Genomic DNA, 13,891 nt, shown 5'->3' on the forward strand with positions numbered 1-13,891 from the left:
AGTTCCACAACAAGGTCACATGTTTCATGCTGCACCAGATAGAGGAGCCATGTTCACTGGGGGCCCATGCTGGAGTCATCGTTCCACCCTCGTGGATAATCAAAGTCAGGAAACCACAGGTACGCGCACACAGTCCAGCCTCGCACCATAAAGTTCACCAGCTGTCACTCTCTGACCGTAATGAGAAATGACTTTGCAGGGTCTAAATTTGAAAGAAGGCCTGTCACGGACGGGTCTTGTGTGTTAACATGTGTGCTTTGGGATATGATGTGATCTGAACTGACACGTGTCTTATCTGTCTGAGGGAACTTGGAGCCGGTGTCTCTGTAAACACACACACACACACAGAAATGAGTCCCACAGTCACATCACATGCTTCCCTGCACTTTTAATCAGCATCATAACCAACATGGAGACACTAAACTAACCACTGAACTTGTGTGTGTGTGTGTGTGTGCATGTGTTTGTGCGTGTCCATGTATGTGTGTCTACCCCAGAGCTCGCTGAAGAATTCTGCCAGGAGAAAAAAACGGACATCTTTCAAACGAAGGACGAGCAAAAAGGGAGTGGATGTATGTAATACAATGTTGCATTACAAAGCCCCGCCCCCTTTTGGGGTGATTTTCCATCACTTCAAAAATGAGTATGTAAAAGTGTTTCATGTTCTACAGTGAAGGGATGGAAGCAGAGGACTGCACACATTTGTGGGCGCAAAGATTCAAAGACTTCCTGATTTTCCTTTAACTCTTATTTTAAGTCAGGTGTTCTGCCTAAACTACACCTTCCTTGCAGACATTACACCTTATGACTACATTTCCCAGATGCCACCAGTCCAGGGAAGGACTGTGTTGAAACCATTCTGCTGCAAAACTCAACATTCAAAGGCAGAAAGCCCAAAGCTAGCATGTGACATGCTAAACGCGGGTTTAGCCCGTGGAGTTCACACTGGACAAGCAGGGAGGGGCTACTTCGATTTGAGAAAACATATTTTATTTCTAAGAGTTTATTTAAAAGAACACATTTTGAGGAACTCATAGACATTCTGTAATAAAAAAACAAGTAAAAAACAAAACAAAAAGGAGCCACATTTATAGCAAACCAAACAGAAATTATGTGTTTTAGAGTTTTATGATTGAACACCCTGAATTTATTTTTAATTACATTCAAAATCTATAAATTCCCTACAGTCCTAGATTTAGTGGTACATAGCAAATGTAAAAAATGATACTAAATATGTTAAAAAAATCTCCCTGAATGTTTAAGTAATCTAGATCCAAACCCTCTACCTTATTTTATTTACATAATTTAATCAGTTTTTTGGGCTTTCAGGAATCGAAATGGCGCCCGTTCATGCTGAAGCCCCTCCCATCGCCACTAATGAAACCCATCTTGGTTTTTGTCAATCCCAAAAGTGGCGGCAACCAAGTAAGGCAACCCTTGAAACGGCCGTCTCAGAACATTTCCCAGCATGCCCGTCACCCACAGTGAGGCCGTGTTCGTCTTTGCACAGGGTGCCAAGCTCCTACAGATGTTCATGTGGATCCTGAACCCTCGACAAGTCTTCGACCTGTCCCAAGGAGGCCTGAGAGAGGCGTGAGTAAATCTGCTGTTTGGGGGGGCGTGGTCATCCCCTCTGCAGGGGGTTGGTGAGCCACGCCCCTTTTGTTTGAACAGTGATGAATCCAGCTGTTTTCATGGTGCTTTGTGCTCTCAGGTTGGAGCTTTATCGCAAAGTGCCAAATCTGAGGATCCTTGCCTGCGGCGGCGACGGCACCGTAAGTCTGTTTGCTGGAATTCTTTTTTTTTTTTTAAAGATTTGTCTCTGTTGAGTTTTCGGCAGCTCGCGTCTCTCTGTAGGTGGGGTGGATCCTGTCGGCTCTCGATGAGCTGCAGATGAATCCTCAGCCTCCGGTCGCTGTGCTTCCTCTGGGAACAGGAAATGACCTCGCCAGGACGCTCAACTGGGGTGGGGTGAGTTTCCAGCCTTGACATGTGCTGCAGAGTTCACAAACAGCAACAGGACGTGACAGCCTTCCACTCATTCACTGACAAGTGTCTAATGATAGCCGGCTCAGGTATTTTCTGCCCAAAAGAGGTGAAAATAAATCAGGTCTTTAGCTGGAATCTGTGGTGGGATCTGCAGGACAAACTCAGCCACATTCCAGGATGTCTGAGCTCTTTTCCTGAACGTTTTATCCTCTGAGCTCAACTTTGACCCTTTGAAGCTCAAGTCTCACTGAGCAAACATGACTCTGTCAATTATACCGCTCATCCAGCTGCCATAACCTGAAATAACTAAACTGGATTAAAGATGCAGGATTTCGTTCATATTGATACTTTTTTTTTTAGTGTGTGTGGCTTTTATTTTGAGATGTTGCCATCATAAAAGGGCCCAGAATGGAGCCTTGGGGAACTCCACAAACCTTTTTTTTTTATCTGTGAAAATATTAACTGGTGTTTACTTAATTTGGAAATTCTCCTGGTGCAGGGCTACACAGATGAACCCGTGTCCAAGGTTCTGTGTCATGTGGAAGACGGCTCGGTGGTGCAGCTGGACAGGTGGAACCTGTCGGTGGAGAAGAGCTCTCCTCAGCCCGAGGAGGGCACGCAGAAGGTCAGCGGGGATTCAGACCTTTGCAATATTTACAGCCGCTTGTGTTTGGAAACTAAAGATATTAAAAATTCAGCCATGGCTGCTTAGAATAACGTTCAGAGAGATTGGGGCTCCGAAGCACTTCCTGTTACCTCAAACTCTTTATAGGGTTTCCTGCAACTTTTTTAATAATCAACTGAAGCAAAATGATTTCCAAATCAGCTGCGGGACATTTTCACAGCAGCAGTCGGCTGCAAATTACAGATCAGACTGAGTCATCAGTGCGGTCGGCACTGTGAGTAAACGGAACACTTCTCCTGTAATGAAGCTCATTTTCTCTTTTTTGTTTTCTCTGAGTGCAGCTTCCCCTCGACGTGTTCAACAACTACTTCAGCCTGGGCTTTGATGCTCACGTCACCCTGGAGTTCCATGAGTCCAGAGGTCTGTCCCCCCCGCCATCATTTTCCTATTTCAGCCGGATTTTGCTCTTTTACTCTGTCCATTGTGGCTCTTTTACCCTCCTTTGTGGCTCTTTTACCCTCCTTTGTGGCTCTTTTACCCTCCTTTGTGGCTTTTTTACCCTTCATTGTGGCTCTTTTACCCTCCTTTGTGGCTCTTTTACCCTCCTTTGTGGCTCTTTTACCCTCCTTTGTGGCTTTTTTACCCTTCATTGTGGCTCTTTTACCCTCCTTTGTGGCTCTTTTACCCTCCTTTGTGGCTTTTTACCCTTCATTGTGGCTCTTTTACCCTCCTTTGTGGCTCTTTTACCCTCCTTTGTGGCTCTTTTACCCTCCTTTGTGGCTTTTTTACCCTTCATTGTGGCTCTTTTACCCTCCTTTGTGGCTCTTTTACCCTCCTTTGTGGCTCTTTTACCCTCCTTTGTGGCTTTTTACCCTTCATTGTGGCTCTTTTACCCTCCTTTGTGGCTCTTTTACCCTCCTTTGTGGCTTTTTTACCCTTCATTGTGGCTCTTTTACCCTCCTTTGTGGCTCTTTTACCCTCCTTTGTGGCTCTTTTACCCGCCATTGTGACTCTTTTACCCTCCTTTGTGGCTTTTTTACCCTTCATTGTGGCTCTTTTACCCTCCTTTGTGGCTCTTTTACCCTCCTTTGTGGCTCTTTTACCCTCCTTTGTGGCTCTTTTACCCTCTGTGGCTCTTTTACCCTCCTTTGTGGCTCTTTTACCCTCTGTGGCTCTTTTACCCTCCTTTGTGGCTCTTTTACCCTCCTTTGTGGCTCTTTTACCCGCCATTGTGGCTCTTTTACCCTCCTTTGTGGCTCTTTTACCCTCCTTTGTGGCTCTTTTACCCTCCTTTGTGGCTTTTTTACCCTTCATTGTGGCTCTTTTACCCTCCATTGTGGCTCTTTTACCCTCCTTTGTGGCTCTTTTACCCTCCTTTGTGGCTCTTTTACCCTCCATTGTGGCTCTTCTACCCTCCTTTGTGGCTCTTTTACCCTCCATTGTGGCTCTTCTACCCTCTTTTGTGGCTCTTTTACCCTCCTTTGTGGCTCTTTTACCCTCCTTTGTGGCTCTTTTACCCTCCATTGTGGCTCTTCTACCCTCCTTTGTGGCTCTTTTACCCTCCATTGTGGCTCTTCTACCCTCCTTTGTGGCTCTTTTACCCTCCTTTGTGGCTTTTTTACCCTCCTTTGTGGCTCTTTTACCCTCCATTGTGGCTCTTCTACCCTCTTTTGTGGCTCTTTTACCCTCCTTTGTGGCTCTTTTACCCTCCTTTGTGGCTCTTTTACCCTCCTTTGTGGCTCTTTTACCCTCCATTGTGGCTCTTTTACCCTCCTTTGTGGCTCTTTTACCCTCCATTGTGGCTCTTCTACCCTCCTTTGTGGCTCTTTTACCCTCCATTGTGGCTCTTCTACCCTCCTTTGTGGCTTTTTTACCCTCCTTTGTGGCTCTTTTACCCTCCATTGTGGCTCTTCTACCCTCTTTTGTGGCTCTTTTACCCTCCTTTGTGGCTCTTTTACCCTCCATTGTGGCTCTTTTACCCTCCTTTGTGGCTTTTTTACCCTTCATTGTGGCTCTTTTACCCTCCTTTGTGGCTCTTTTACCCTCCATTGTGGCTCTTTTACCTTCCTTTGTGGCTCTTTTACCCTCCATTGTGGCTCTTTTACCCTCCTTTGTGGCTCTTTTACCCTCCATTGTGGCTCTTTTACCCTCCTTTGTGGCTCTTTTACCCTCCATTGGATGGTGTAGGCTCTGTAGATCCATGACTATGACACACCGCGTATCACATAGTCTAATTCATGTGAAAAACAATCTCAGCATAAAAAATATCAACATTAAAGCGCTAATATTTGATTTAATATTTGTTTTTTTCATATGTGACCATGGTATAAGCTGGATAATGTCCTTATAGATGTGCATTATCAGATATTAATGGACCTGGCGGTCGGTTCACGCCTCCACAGCGCCTGTTAATTTCTGATAATGGCCATCTCATCGGGCATTATCCCTTACTTCTTTTACTTCATCTGCTTCTCCACTTAACTCCCCCCAAAAACAGAGCATTAACCATTCGTTTGTGCATGTGTAAGCGTTTCTCTGCCTGTTTGTGTTTGGTCATATTATACATTAATGCCATCAATGTCTGTTTTGTTTTCTGCTTTTGCTCCTGCAGAGGCGAACCCGGAGAAGTTCAACAGTCGCTTCCGCAACAAGATGTTTTATGCAGGAGTGAGTGGTCTTCTCCTCCTCTCCTTTGTCCTTTGGTCGCGTTGGACGCTTGATGAGTAAAACGATGGGAATCTGAGGGAACAAAAAGGCAGGAATGGGTCTGTTTTCAGGACGGAGGAGGTTGTGGTAAAACAAAGGATCTGTGTGGTCCTCATGAAGGAGAAGTTTTCAAACTTGTGGGTTTTTTTTTAACCTCCTTTATCCGTAAGTAGTGTCATTATGGGCCACTCGGCTCCAAATCAGCTTTTTAATCATTTATCGGGCCCTTACTTCTAATGGAAGTCATTTATTTTTTCAACGGGGGTGAAAGGAAAAACGATGGGAAGGACCGGAGGTCATCCCTCCGTGACGAGGCTTCGGCGCTCAACTGGAACTCCTCGATTAAGAGCCTCTTTGTCCGTCTGCGCTTGTGTTTGTGTGCAGGCCGCCTTCTCAGATTTCCTCCAGAGAAGCTCCAGGGATTTGTCCAAGCACGTCAGAGTGGTGGTGAGTGTCAACACACACTCTGCCTCCGGGCTCGTATCGTCTTCCATGTCGACATGTCTGAGCTGCCAGTCGGCCGGGTGGTTAAACACGCCGTCATTCAGCGGTCGAGGTGTCTCTTGCTCGGGGTTCAGTCTCACGAGGCCCGAAGGCTCGATTTAAAACCTCCTAAAAGGTCAGAAACCATTCAGATAAAAATGGCAAATTTCTGGAATTAACAGATCCTGACATCAACCAGGGGATCAACGTGTCTCTAGTTAATGTGAACTGACACATTACGGCTTACTATACAGAATATTCTGTATCATTGGTCCCCTGTGGGCTTCACTCTTCATCACATTCAGTTTCATGTCATGGTTCCGTCTCTCTGCATGCCGCCTCCTGATATAGACAGAAATCTGTAACAAAGTGATGCTACATCCAAAACTGTTATTGTTTTCATGAAAAGAAAAGCTCAGAAGAATCAAAAACAGCAAAAACTCAACAGGAATGCCATGTAATTAGCCCCTTTTGTGTTTGATTTCACAACCAAAGCAGCAAATAATCTTCAATTATCATCTCAAACATGTGAAGGATCGTACAGATCTGAAAGTTCAGACTCGAATTTTATCGAAAACATCATATTGTAATAATTAAAACTTAGTATTTAGTATTCCTAAAAAGAAAAAACTAATTCAGCTAAAAAAAGGAGGCATCGGGTTAGAAATATATTTATAGTAGAAAACTGATTTTATGTTACGTTCTCACCGATTTAAGACACATTCAAGAACGCGGCTTCGCACAGGACTGACTGTCTCTACCCGATTCCAGTGCATGAAGAGGCTAAACGCGAGATGTCGAAGCCGTGCAAATCTCATGAATCTTGCTGCAATCTTTTTCTTTCACAGCTCTAATCCAATTTATGAAAGACTTGGTGTCGTATATTTCCAGCAGGTTAGAAAAAAATGCAATTATTAACTTCTTCCTCATGATCAGTTTTCCAAAGATCGGGACTTCTGTGTTTTAAAAAAGGACGCTGTCCTCAGTTTTAGACTTAGGTCACACCTCCCAAAATGCCACCGTGGAGCAACCTAAATGCAGGTTTTTCAGCGGATTCGGCTGGTGGCATTTGCAATCGGAAGGCCGTAGGTTGCATTTTTACTCGCCTCGCAGAGGTTTTATGAGAAAGTTCAAAGTGAACAGTGACCAGATAATTTTTCTTACACCGGTCATCGGTCGCCCGGAAACATTTGGAGGTCATGCGGTGGTAGTCCAGCAGCAGCAGGAAGATCTCCAAGATCCTGAAATCATCTGATGGTCGACCGATTTTAGACTGCCAACCTCCAGCTCCCATGCTGTCCTACTTTTTAGAAATCGTACGGCAGCAGCGCGGGCACTCGACGAGGGCTGTTGAGCATTCAGCACAGAACTCATCATGGCGTTGATAGCACCACAGCGACTCAAACATCTGCGTATTGACGAATTGGGGGTTGATGCTGAGAAGAATGCAAAGAAGGCGGAACATTATGCTTTCCGCTATAACCATAGAAGAAGAGCAACGGGCACAGGACGGGCAGAGAAGAAGAAGAATCTGAGTTGCAAATGCCCAGTGGTGCAGATGACCATATATTTACATGCCGGGCGGTACTTGATATGGACGGCCGTTGTCTAGAGACATTTACACATCGTCCAATCAGAGCTGCAGCTGGTTGGCGATCCAGCTGCCACCATCCTGTGGCCTTCTGATTTCTCAACGGCATCCTGACTGACTGGCGCCTCGCGGCCGCTGTCTACTTTTATGAACACACTAACGATTTTCAAAAATATTGAGATGCGAGTTGAAGTCTTGAAGATTCTGACGATGCCTCCCCGTCATCGCGGGGGTGGAAGTTGTATATGTGACTGTAGCATTAGTGTGCACTTAAGGTCTGTGCATTTTGTATGTATCGTCCAAACACTGACTTGAAAAATTGCGTAGCGATGCATTAACACGACAGTTTTGGACGCGTAACCCAGAAATGTGCATATATGCGCTTTCATAGTGAGTTCATTGGAAGTGGATGCTTGAACATGTGTTGCCGAGGCTGGTGTGAACGTAACAAGTGGAGCTTGCTAGACACCTGAAACTGCGGTAACTCTGCGATTGTTTCTCTCCAGTGTGATGGCACAGACCTGACGCCCAAAATCCAGGAGCTGAAATTTCAGTGCATCGTCTTTTTAAACATTCCCAGGTGAGGAGATGCTTCGCTTTGATTTTAAAAAGGTAGAATTTTAAGACAAATGCTTCAAAAGTTGAACCCGTGTAGGTACTGCGCCGGCACCATGCCGTGGGGAAACACCGGCGACCATCGTGACTTTGAGCCACAGCGCCATGACGACGGCTGCATCGAGGTCATTGGCTTCACCATGGCCTCACTGGTGAGGAAAACCGCCTTTCTGAAGACGGAAAACAACCCCAAAAAAAGTTTAAGTTCACAGAAGGAGTTTCACTTTTGTCCACCAGGCGGCGCTGCAGGTTGGAGGCCACGGAGAGAGACTTCACCAATGCAGAGAAGTCATCCTGACCACCTATAAGACTGTACCTGTTCAGGTGACCACATCCAGTCAGATGTAGAAAATTGACAGCGTTGGTTTCATGATAAACATAACTCTTTGGTTTTTACCGAAATAAAAGGTTTTAGAGAAGTAGAAAACGTTAGAAATTACAAAACGGTCCTCCATGAAATGCTACAAGCCAACAAAAACTCCAAAAGTATATTTTTGTCCAGACAAAATAAACTGCATCCACTGCTGCCTGATAAAACACACTTTCCAACACTTTACGGTTATCCCCAGTGTTGACGTTCTTTGAATTACCAAAACTCCTTAATAGGGTTGTGCCGATGGACGATACCATCGTCCATCGTGATGGGTGACTGACATCCCGATAGAGAGACACCATCGTGATGCCACGCCCCCGCCACGTTGCGAGTCGACACCATAAGCCGCGGTTACATGTGCAAAATATCTTGATGGGATCAATGGTCGGATTAGAATCCAACCGTCTACATGGGCACAGAAAAATGTTTTCAGAATATAACAAACGTTCACTTAGGTCACACTTTCGGTCGGAATAAATCATTCGTACATGCGCAGTAGGGTTTGAAAAACCTGAAGGGGATATAAGTTCCGCCGAGCAGCTATTTTTTTTTCAAACTTTATTGAATGTAACAATTCAATACAAAACAATGTTAAACAGCGCCGAGCGGCTTTATACATTGACATGTCAGCTCGGTAAAATACGAGATGATCTTCTAAACGTGCTTTTAATAATGTTACGGTTATTATGAAACACCTGTCCGACCACTTCTTGTCTATTTTGTTTGTTACTTTTTTTTGTTAAAGTCACTCCCCTCAGTTTATACTGGATCATCGCGGATGAGTCATTAGTTGGGAAATAAAATTAAAAAAGTAATAAAGTAAAATAACGAATAGCAATTATATAAGAACGAAAAATGTAAAAATAGCCCCCCCCCCCCGACGATATCATCGTCCATCCCGATGGTTGTCAGCAAACATCGTCAACGGCCAATTTAAGGGACATCGCCCAAGCCTACTCCTTAACCGTTCACACAAATAACCTAATTCTAACGGAGTCTGGCTCAGAGAAAAAACAGCTGTAAAATGTGCCATGCAACACTTTACAGCAGTAAATCAGCAGATTCTGAGGTGGAGAAAGCTTCGAGGATCAGCATTAAGCTGCTTTTTCACTCCAGAATCTGTTGGAATTGTGTTATTGGCATAAATGCTTGAAGAGTTATTATTTGAAAAAAAATTGTGTTATTGTGCTTTTAAAGGGTTAATCCCTCAGCAGACGCATCTATGAATGTCACCATGGGATTAGTAAAACAACCAGTCCTGTTGCTTTACTGCCCCCTTGTGGCCTGTTTGGTATATTACGCTTTAAAAGCATTAAAATCAGAGGTTTTGCTGTCTTCCTTGCTTGCTGTACTGTGAAGGTTTCAGGCCTAAGGCAGGTATCATCTGACAGAGCGGCGCCCGCTGATGCTTCGCTCCGTCATCGCTTCACTTTGTTCACACGCAGGTGGACGGCGAGCCGTGCCGACTGGCTCCATCCACGCTGCGCATCTCGCTCCGAAATCAGGCCAACATGGTCCAGAAGAGCAAGCGGCGCACCTCCGTGCCCCTGCTCAACGAGTGAGTCACAAACACACACACACACAAACACACACGGGCGCACAGATGGAGGACGAGGCCAGGAGGGTTGTAAAAACCCGAGTGACTCATCCAGTCTGTTGAGCAAGCGGACATTCACTCCTATCAGTGTCCCACATCTCCATCCAGCTCCAGTCAGATGACGAAGGTCCAATTATGGACTTTCTCTATGGAGTTAGATTGTTGTCAAAATGATACGTATGCGCACAGACACTTGCATACTTAAAAACAAACAAAAACAAAGAAAAAAGCGTTTAGTTTTACGTTTGATATGCTTAGTTTAGATACCACTTTTCTCTGTTATGAATACGACTTTTCTATTTTGAATACGAGTTTTTTTTTATTTTGAATACGAATTTTCTTTATTTTAAAAACGTCTTTTCTCTATTTTAAAAAATAAATTTTCTATTATTTGAATACAATTTTTCAGTTTTAAATACGACTTTTTTGTATTTTGAATACAACTTTTCTATATTTTTATTACAACCTTTTTAGGTTTTACTCATGACTTTTTGCAGCCTTGGTTATGATTTTACTCTGTGTTTTGCTACAAGGACCTGGTTAAAACACCTTTTTTCATTGGAGTGAGTCATTAAATAAATGAGCCTCATGCGCATTTAGTTGAATTGATGTTTCATAACTCAATATATATATGCCTGTAATGTATTTGTGACAGTAATTTGACAGAAAACTTTCTATTCAAGACAAAAAAAAGTCTTCTATCAAAAAAAAGAAATGTCGTATTCACAACAAACATTTAAATGTAAAACTAAATGTTGTTTTCAGATACTGTTTTTTGTCTACGAGCATACATTTCATCTTGACAGTTATCTTACCCCGTACTTCTGCTCAGGAACAAACCCTGAATCTGTGCAGACCCTAACCCCCCAGCACTGACAGCCCTATATGTATATCTTGTCTTTATACCTGTGAGTCCTCCAGGTGTTTCAGTGTTCAACAGGTAATGCATGAAGAGGAGAGCTCTAGTGATTTTCTTGCTGTAACTGCAGTCTCTAGTGTTAGCGCTGCTGCTGTGCTATCCATGTTTGTCCACTTACTTTCTCCGTCTGTCCCTCCTCTTCCTCACCCCCCCCCTCCCCTTGATTTTTTTTCCTGGATTATCTCCTCCGTTTACCTTTTTATTCTCTTGCCTCCTCTTCGCCCTCCTCCTCCTCCTCTCTTCTTGTGTGTGTCCGTGCACGTGTGTGCGGCCGTAGTATTCAGAAGGTGTGTGCAGCTGATCTGCGCCGCCTCTCTGCTCCCCCCGACTCCTTCTCTGTGTAAGTACCTCAGCCCTCTGTCACTTGGTGCGTGAAGGTCGTCTGCTCAGATCCGTCTGGTTCCACCAATATTTGACTTTTCACTCAGACGCCTCATCATCGCACTCTTTCAGTTACTTTTTTTTTACGAATCACTGATATGACTTTTAGTTTGCTCAAAATTGTGTTGTGCTACGTTCACACCGGCCTCGACAACACGTGTTCACGGGGCCCCTTTTAACAAAAAGTCGACAGCAGACGCATGTATGAATGTCACCATGGGAATAGTAAAACAACCAGTCCTGTTGCTTTACTGCCCCCCTGTGGCCTGTTTGGTGTGTTACGCTTTAAAAGCATTGAAATCAGAGGTTTTGCTGTCCTCCTTGCTCCCTGCTTGCTGTAAAAGTCCATTTCTGGCTTCCGTGTTCAAACCTGTCAAGGTAGCTTTTACACCGGCCGCCACGTCTCGCGTTCAAGCGGCCACTTTCAATTCAAGTCTTTGCGAACGCACGTCAAAAGCGTTTCCTTCCGCGTTTAGATCCCTCGCGTTCACGTGTCGCTATGCATGTTATGAAGTCCGGTCTCTATGTACAGAACGGGCGTTTCATTCAACCAATGAACTGTAACTAATGAGGGATTTGGTAGTGACATGTGCGTCGCGTCCTTTCCAAAACACGGAAGGGCCAACTGTTGCAAAGATGATCACGGAGGATAAATTAGGAATTGTGGTTTTGTCCCGGCAGGAAGTCAATGACATCAAGTCTGTCGTGTATCAGAATAGAGCCTGGAGCGAAATTTGCACAATTTTGACATTTTACATCGAGCCCCATTCGGTAACATGTCGCCACGTACATTTACGTCAGTTTTCAGGTTCTACATGAAAACGTGTGGCCATTAGACGCTGGCTCCTGTGACGCTGGAGTGAACGCAGCATTGAAGTTTATGCTTTTTTTCATCACGGATCTCTTGAAACACCTCACACATTGATCTGAGTTGGCACTTTAAAGCAAAAGGTCATCAAATATTGGTCAGACGGAGCTGTTCTCTGTCGTCATGGTGAATGGAGGCGATGGACAGAGTTGGGTGAATGGCAGCATGTTGATGTCGACACGCTTCTGCCTCTCGTCTCCGTGTTTTTTCCCGCCGTGGTCCGTTTGAATTGAACGTTCCTGTCTGGCGTCCTGCACCAAAGCTTTGCACTCACCAGTCCTGCCCAGAAAATCTGTGTTGCCATTAAGCCTTGGTGGAACAAAAACCTCTTTTTTTTCAGTCGTCTTTGATGTGAACTCCTTCAGGACTGAAGGCTTCCCGTCACTCACGTTTGTAAATCTGTAAATCTTCAGCAATTTAAAGGAAATCTTTCCAATTCGATCAGAAAACACTGGAGGAAAAAGAAATAATGTAAAAATATGTAGAATACAAGATGTTCTCTTGTTTTAGGTGAAAAAATCTGTCGACAGATCCCGTCAAATTTGTTTGGCAAGATCTCTTAAATAAGCAGAAGAACCCATGAGACCTTTTTTTCCCCATTTTTATTTATGTATTTTTATTTTTTATTTTGCTGCTACTTAAAATTTTAAAGATGGTCAAATTAACTTTAAAATCCCAGAAGAAAAGTTGCTCCTGGGTTCTCCGGGGTTAAAACGAAATGAAATCGTAAAATTAGCAATAAACTCTCACAGTTAGATGTATTGCTCTGTAATGTTTTACAGTATTTTATACATTTTCCCCAAACATAACCAAACCTAAAGGCCGTGTCACACAGCCACATTTTGCACATTTTCCACGAATTATATTTCGGTCTTACGAGATTCATTATTTGAGAAACTTTTCTTGCGTTGGTCACCCCTTCGATGTTCGGCGAGGGTTTCGGCCGACGGGTCTTTACGTGAATTCAGTTTTGAGGTGTTGAAAACGTTGGCTTGTTTGAGAATTACGCAGTTTACACATATTTTACGTAGTTGATTGCAATTATTACGTAAATCTTTTTGCGAGATGCATTGGCAAACGTTAAAATTACATAATTGACGAATGAATCACATCCCACACGGTTCATGTTCTACATTGATTTTTGTTCTTTGCAAGGTGTATTTGTACTGGTTTTGACATGGTTCATTCGTGATACATCTGTGAAAATTTCTCGTGAAGAGGCACATCTTTCCTCACTTTTTCCACGTATTTTCATGTATGACCAATTTTCATCCGTGCAATATGCGCAAAATGTACGTAGCATCTGTGTGACATGGCCATTAGCGCTTTAACAGTCCAACTATCCTTGTTTCTTAAACAGAATTACACACTTTAAGGTAAATTTGTCTTTAACATTATGTGTAAATATTTGTTTACTTTCCATCTTCTGTTCTGCTGTTGTTAAAGTCCCACTGCGACCAAATTCTTTGGTGGTCCTAATATTCTTCTGATGATGAAAAAATTCAAACTGTCTTTCTGAGTATTTCTTTATTCAAATCGTTGTGAATCAGGAGCAGATAGACGCTGTTTGAAAAAGATTGTATTTGTGACGTAGAAAATATGCAGGGCGGGCTCAAAATTGTTACGGCTGGATAGCTCCAATGCTGGTCGCCATTTTTGTTGTACCACTAATGTAAGGTTGGGGGTGTGACGGGCTGTGAGCTGGCGGAAGAGCGTGTGAACAAAGAGCTCTTGGGAACAGGGA

At 43.8% G+C, this 13,891-nt stretch overlaps 1 protein-coding gene across 10 annotated transcripts in view; it reads left to right on the forward strand.

The window, feature by feature from the left end:
* Positions 1–13,891, forward strand: part of dgki (diacylglycerol kinase, iota) — an 82,698-nt gene that overhangs the window by 54,584 nt on the left and 14,223 nt on the right. For 6 of the 10 annotated variants that reach the window (XM_023952272.2, XM_023952276.2, XM_023952274.2 and 3 more), the window contains 15 exons: positions 3–119; positions 498–572; positions 1,330–1,425; positions 1,511–1,593; positions 1,715–1,775; positions 1,858–1,971; positions 2,489–2,614; positions 2,956–3,034; positions 5,226–5,281; positions 5,705–5,767; positions 7,901–7,974; positions 8,050–8,161; positions 8,247–8,333; positions 9,828–9,940; positions 11,176–11,238. In XM_023952272.2, coding sequence (XP_023808040.1) covers positions 3–119; positions 498–572; positions 1,330–1,425; positions 1,511–1,593; positions 1,715–1,775; positions 1,858–1,971; positions 2,489–2,614; positions 2,956–3,034; positions 5,226–5,281; positions 5,705–5,767; positions 7,901–7,974; positions 8,050–8,161; positions 8,247–8,333; positions 9,828–9,940; positions 11,176–11,238 — 1,319 coding nt within the window. The remainder of the gene's footprint in view (positions 1–2; positions 120–497; positions 573–1,329; positions 1,426–1,510; positions 1,594–1,714; positions 1,776–1,857; positions 1,972–2,488; positions 2,615–2,955; positions 3,035–5,225; positions 5,282–5,704; positions 5,768–7,900; positions 7,975–8,049; positions 8,162–8,246; positions 8,334–9,827; positions 9,941–11,175; positions 11,239–13,891) is intronic. The other 4 variants (XM_023952275.2, XM_078941827.1, XM_078941824.1 and 1 more) reach the window with 1 other exon arrangement.

The sequence above is a fragment of the Oryzias latipes genome, chromosome 23 (assembly GCF_053564925.1).
Source record: "Oryzias latipes strain Hd-rR chromosome 23, Olatipes_Hd-rR_3.1".
In the NCBI taxonomy this organism is placed as follows: Eukaryota; Metazoa; Chordata; class Actinopteri; order Beloniformes; family Adrianichthyidae; genus Oryzias; species Oryzias latipes.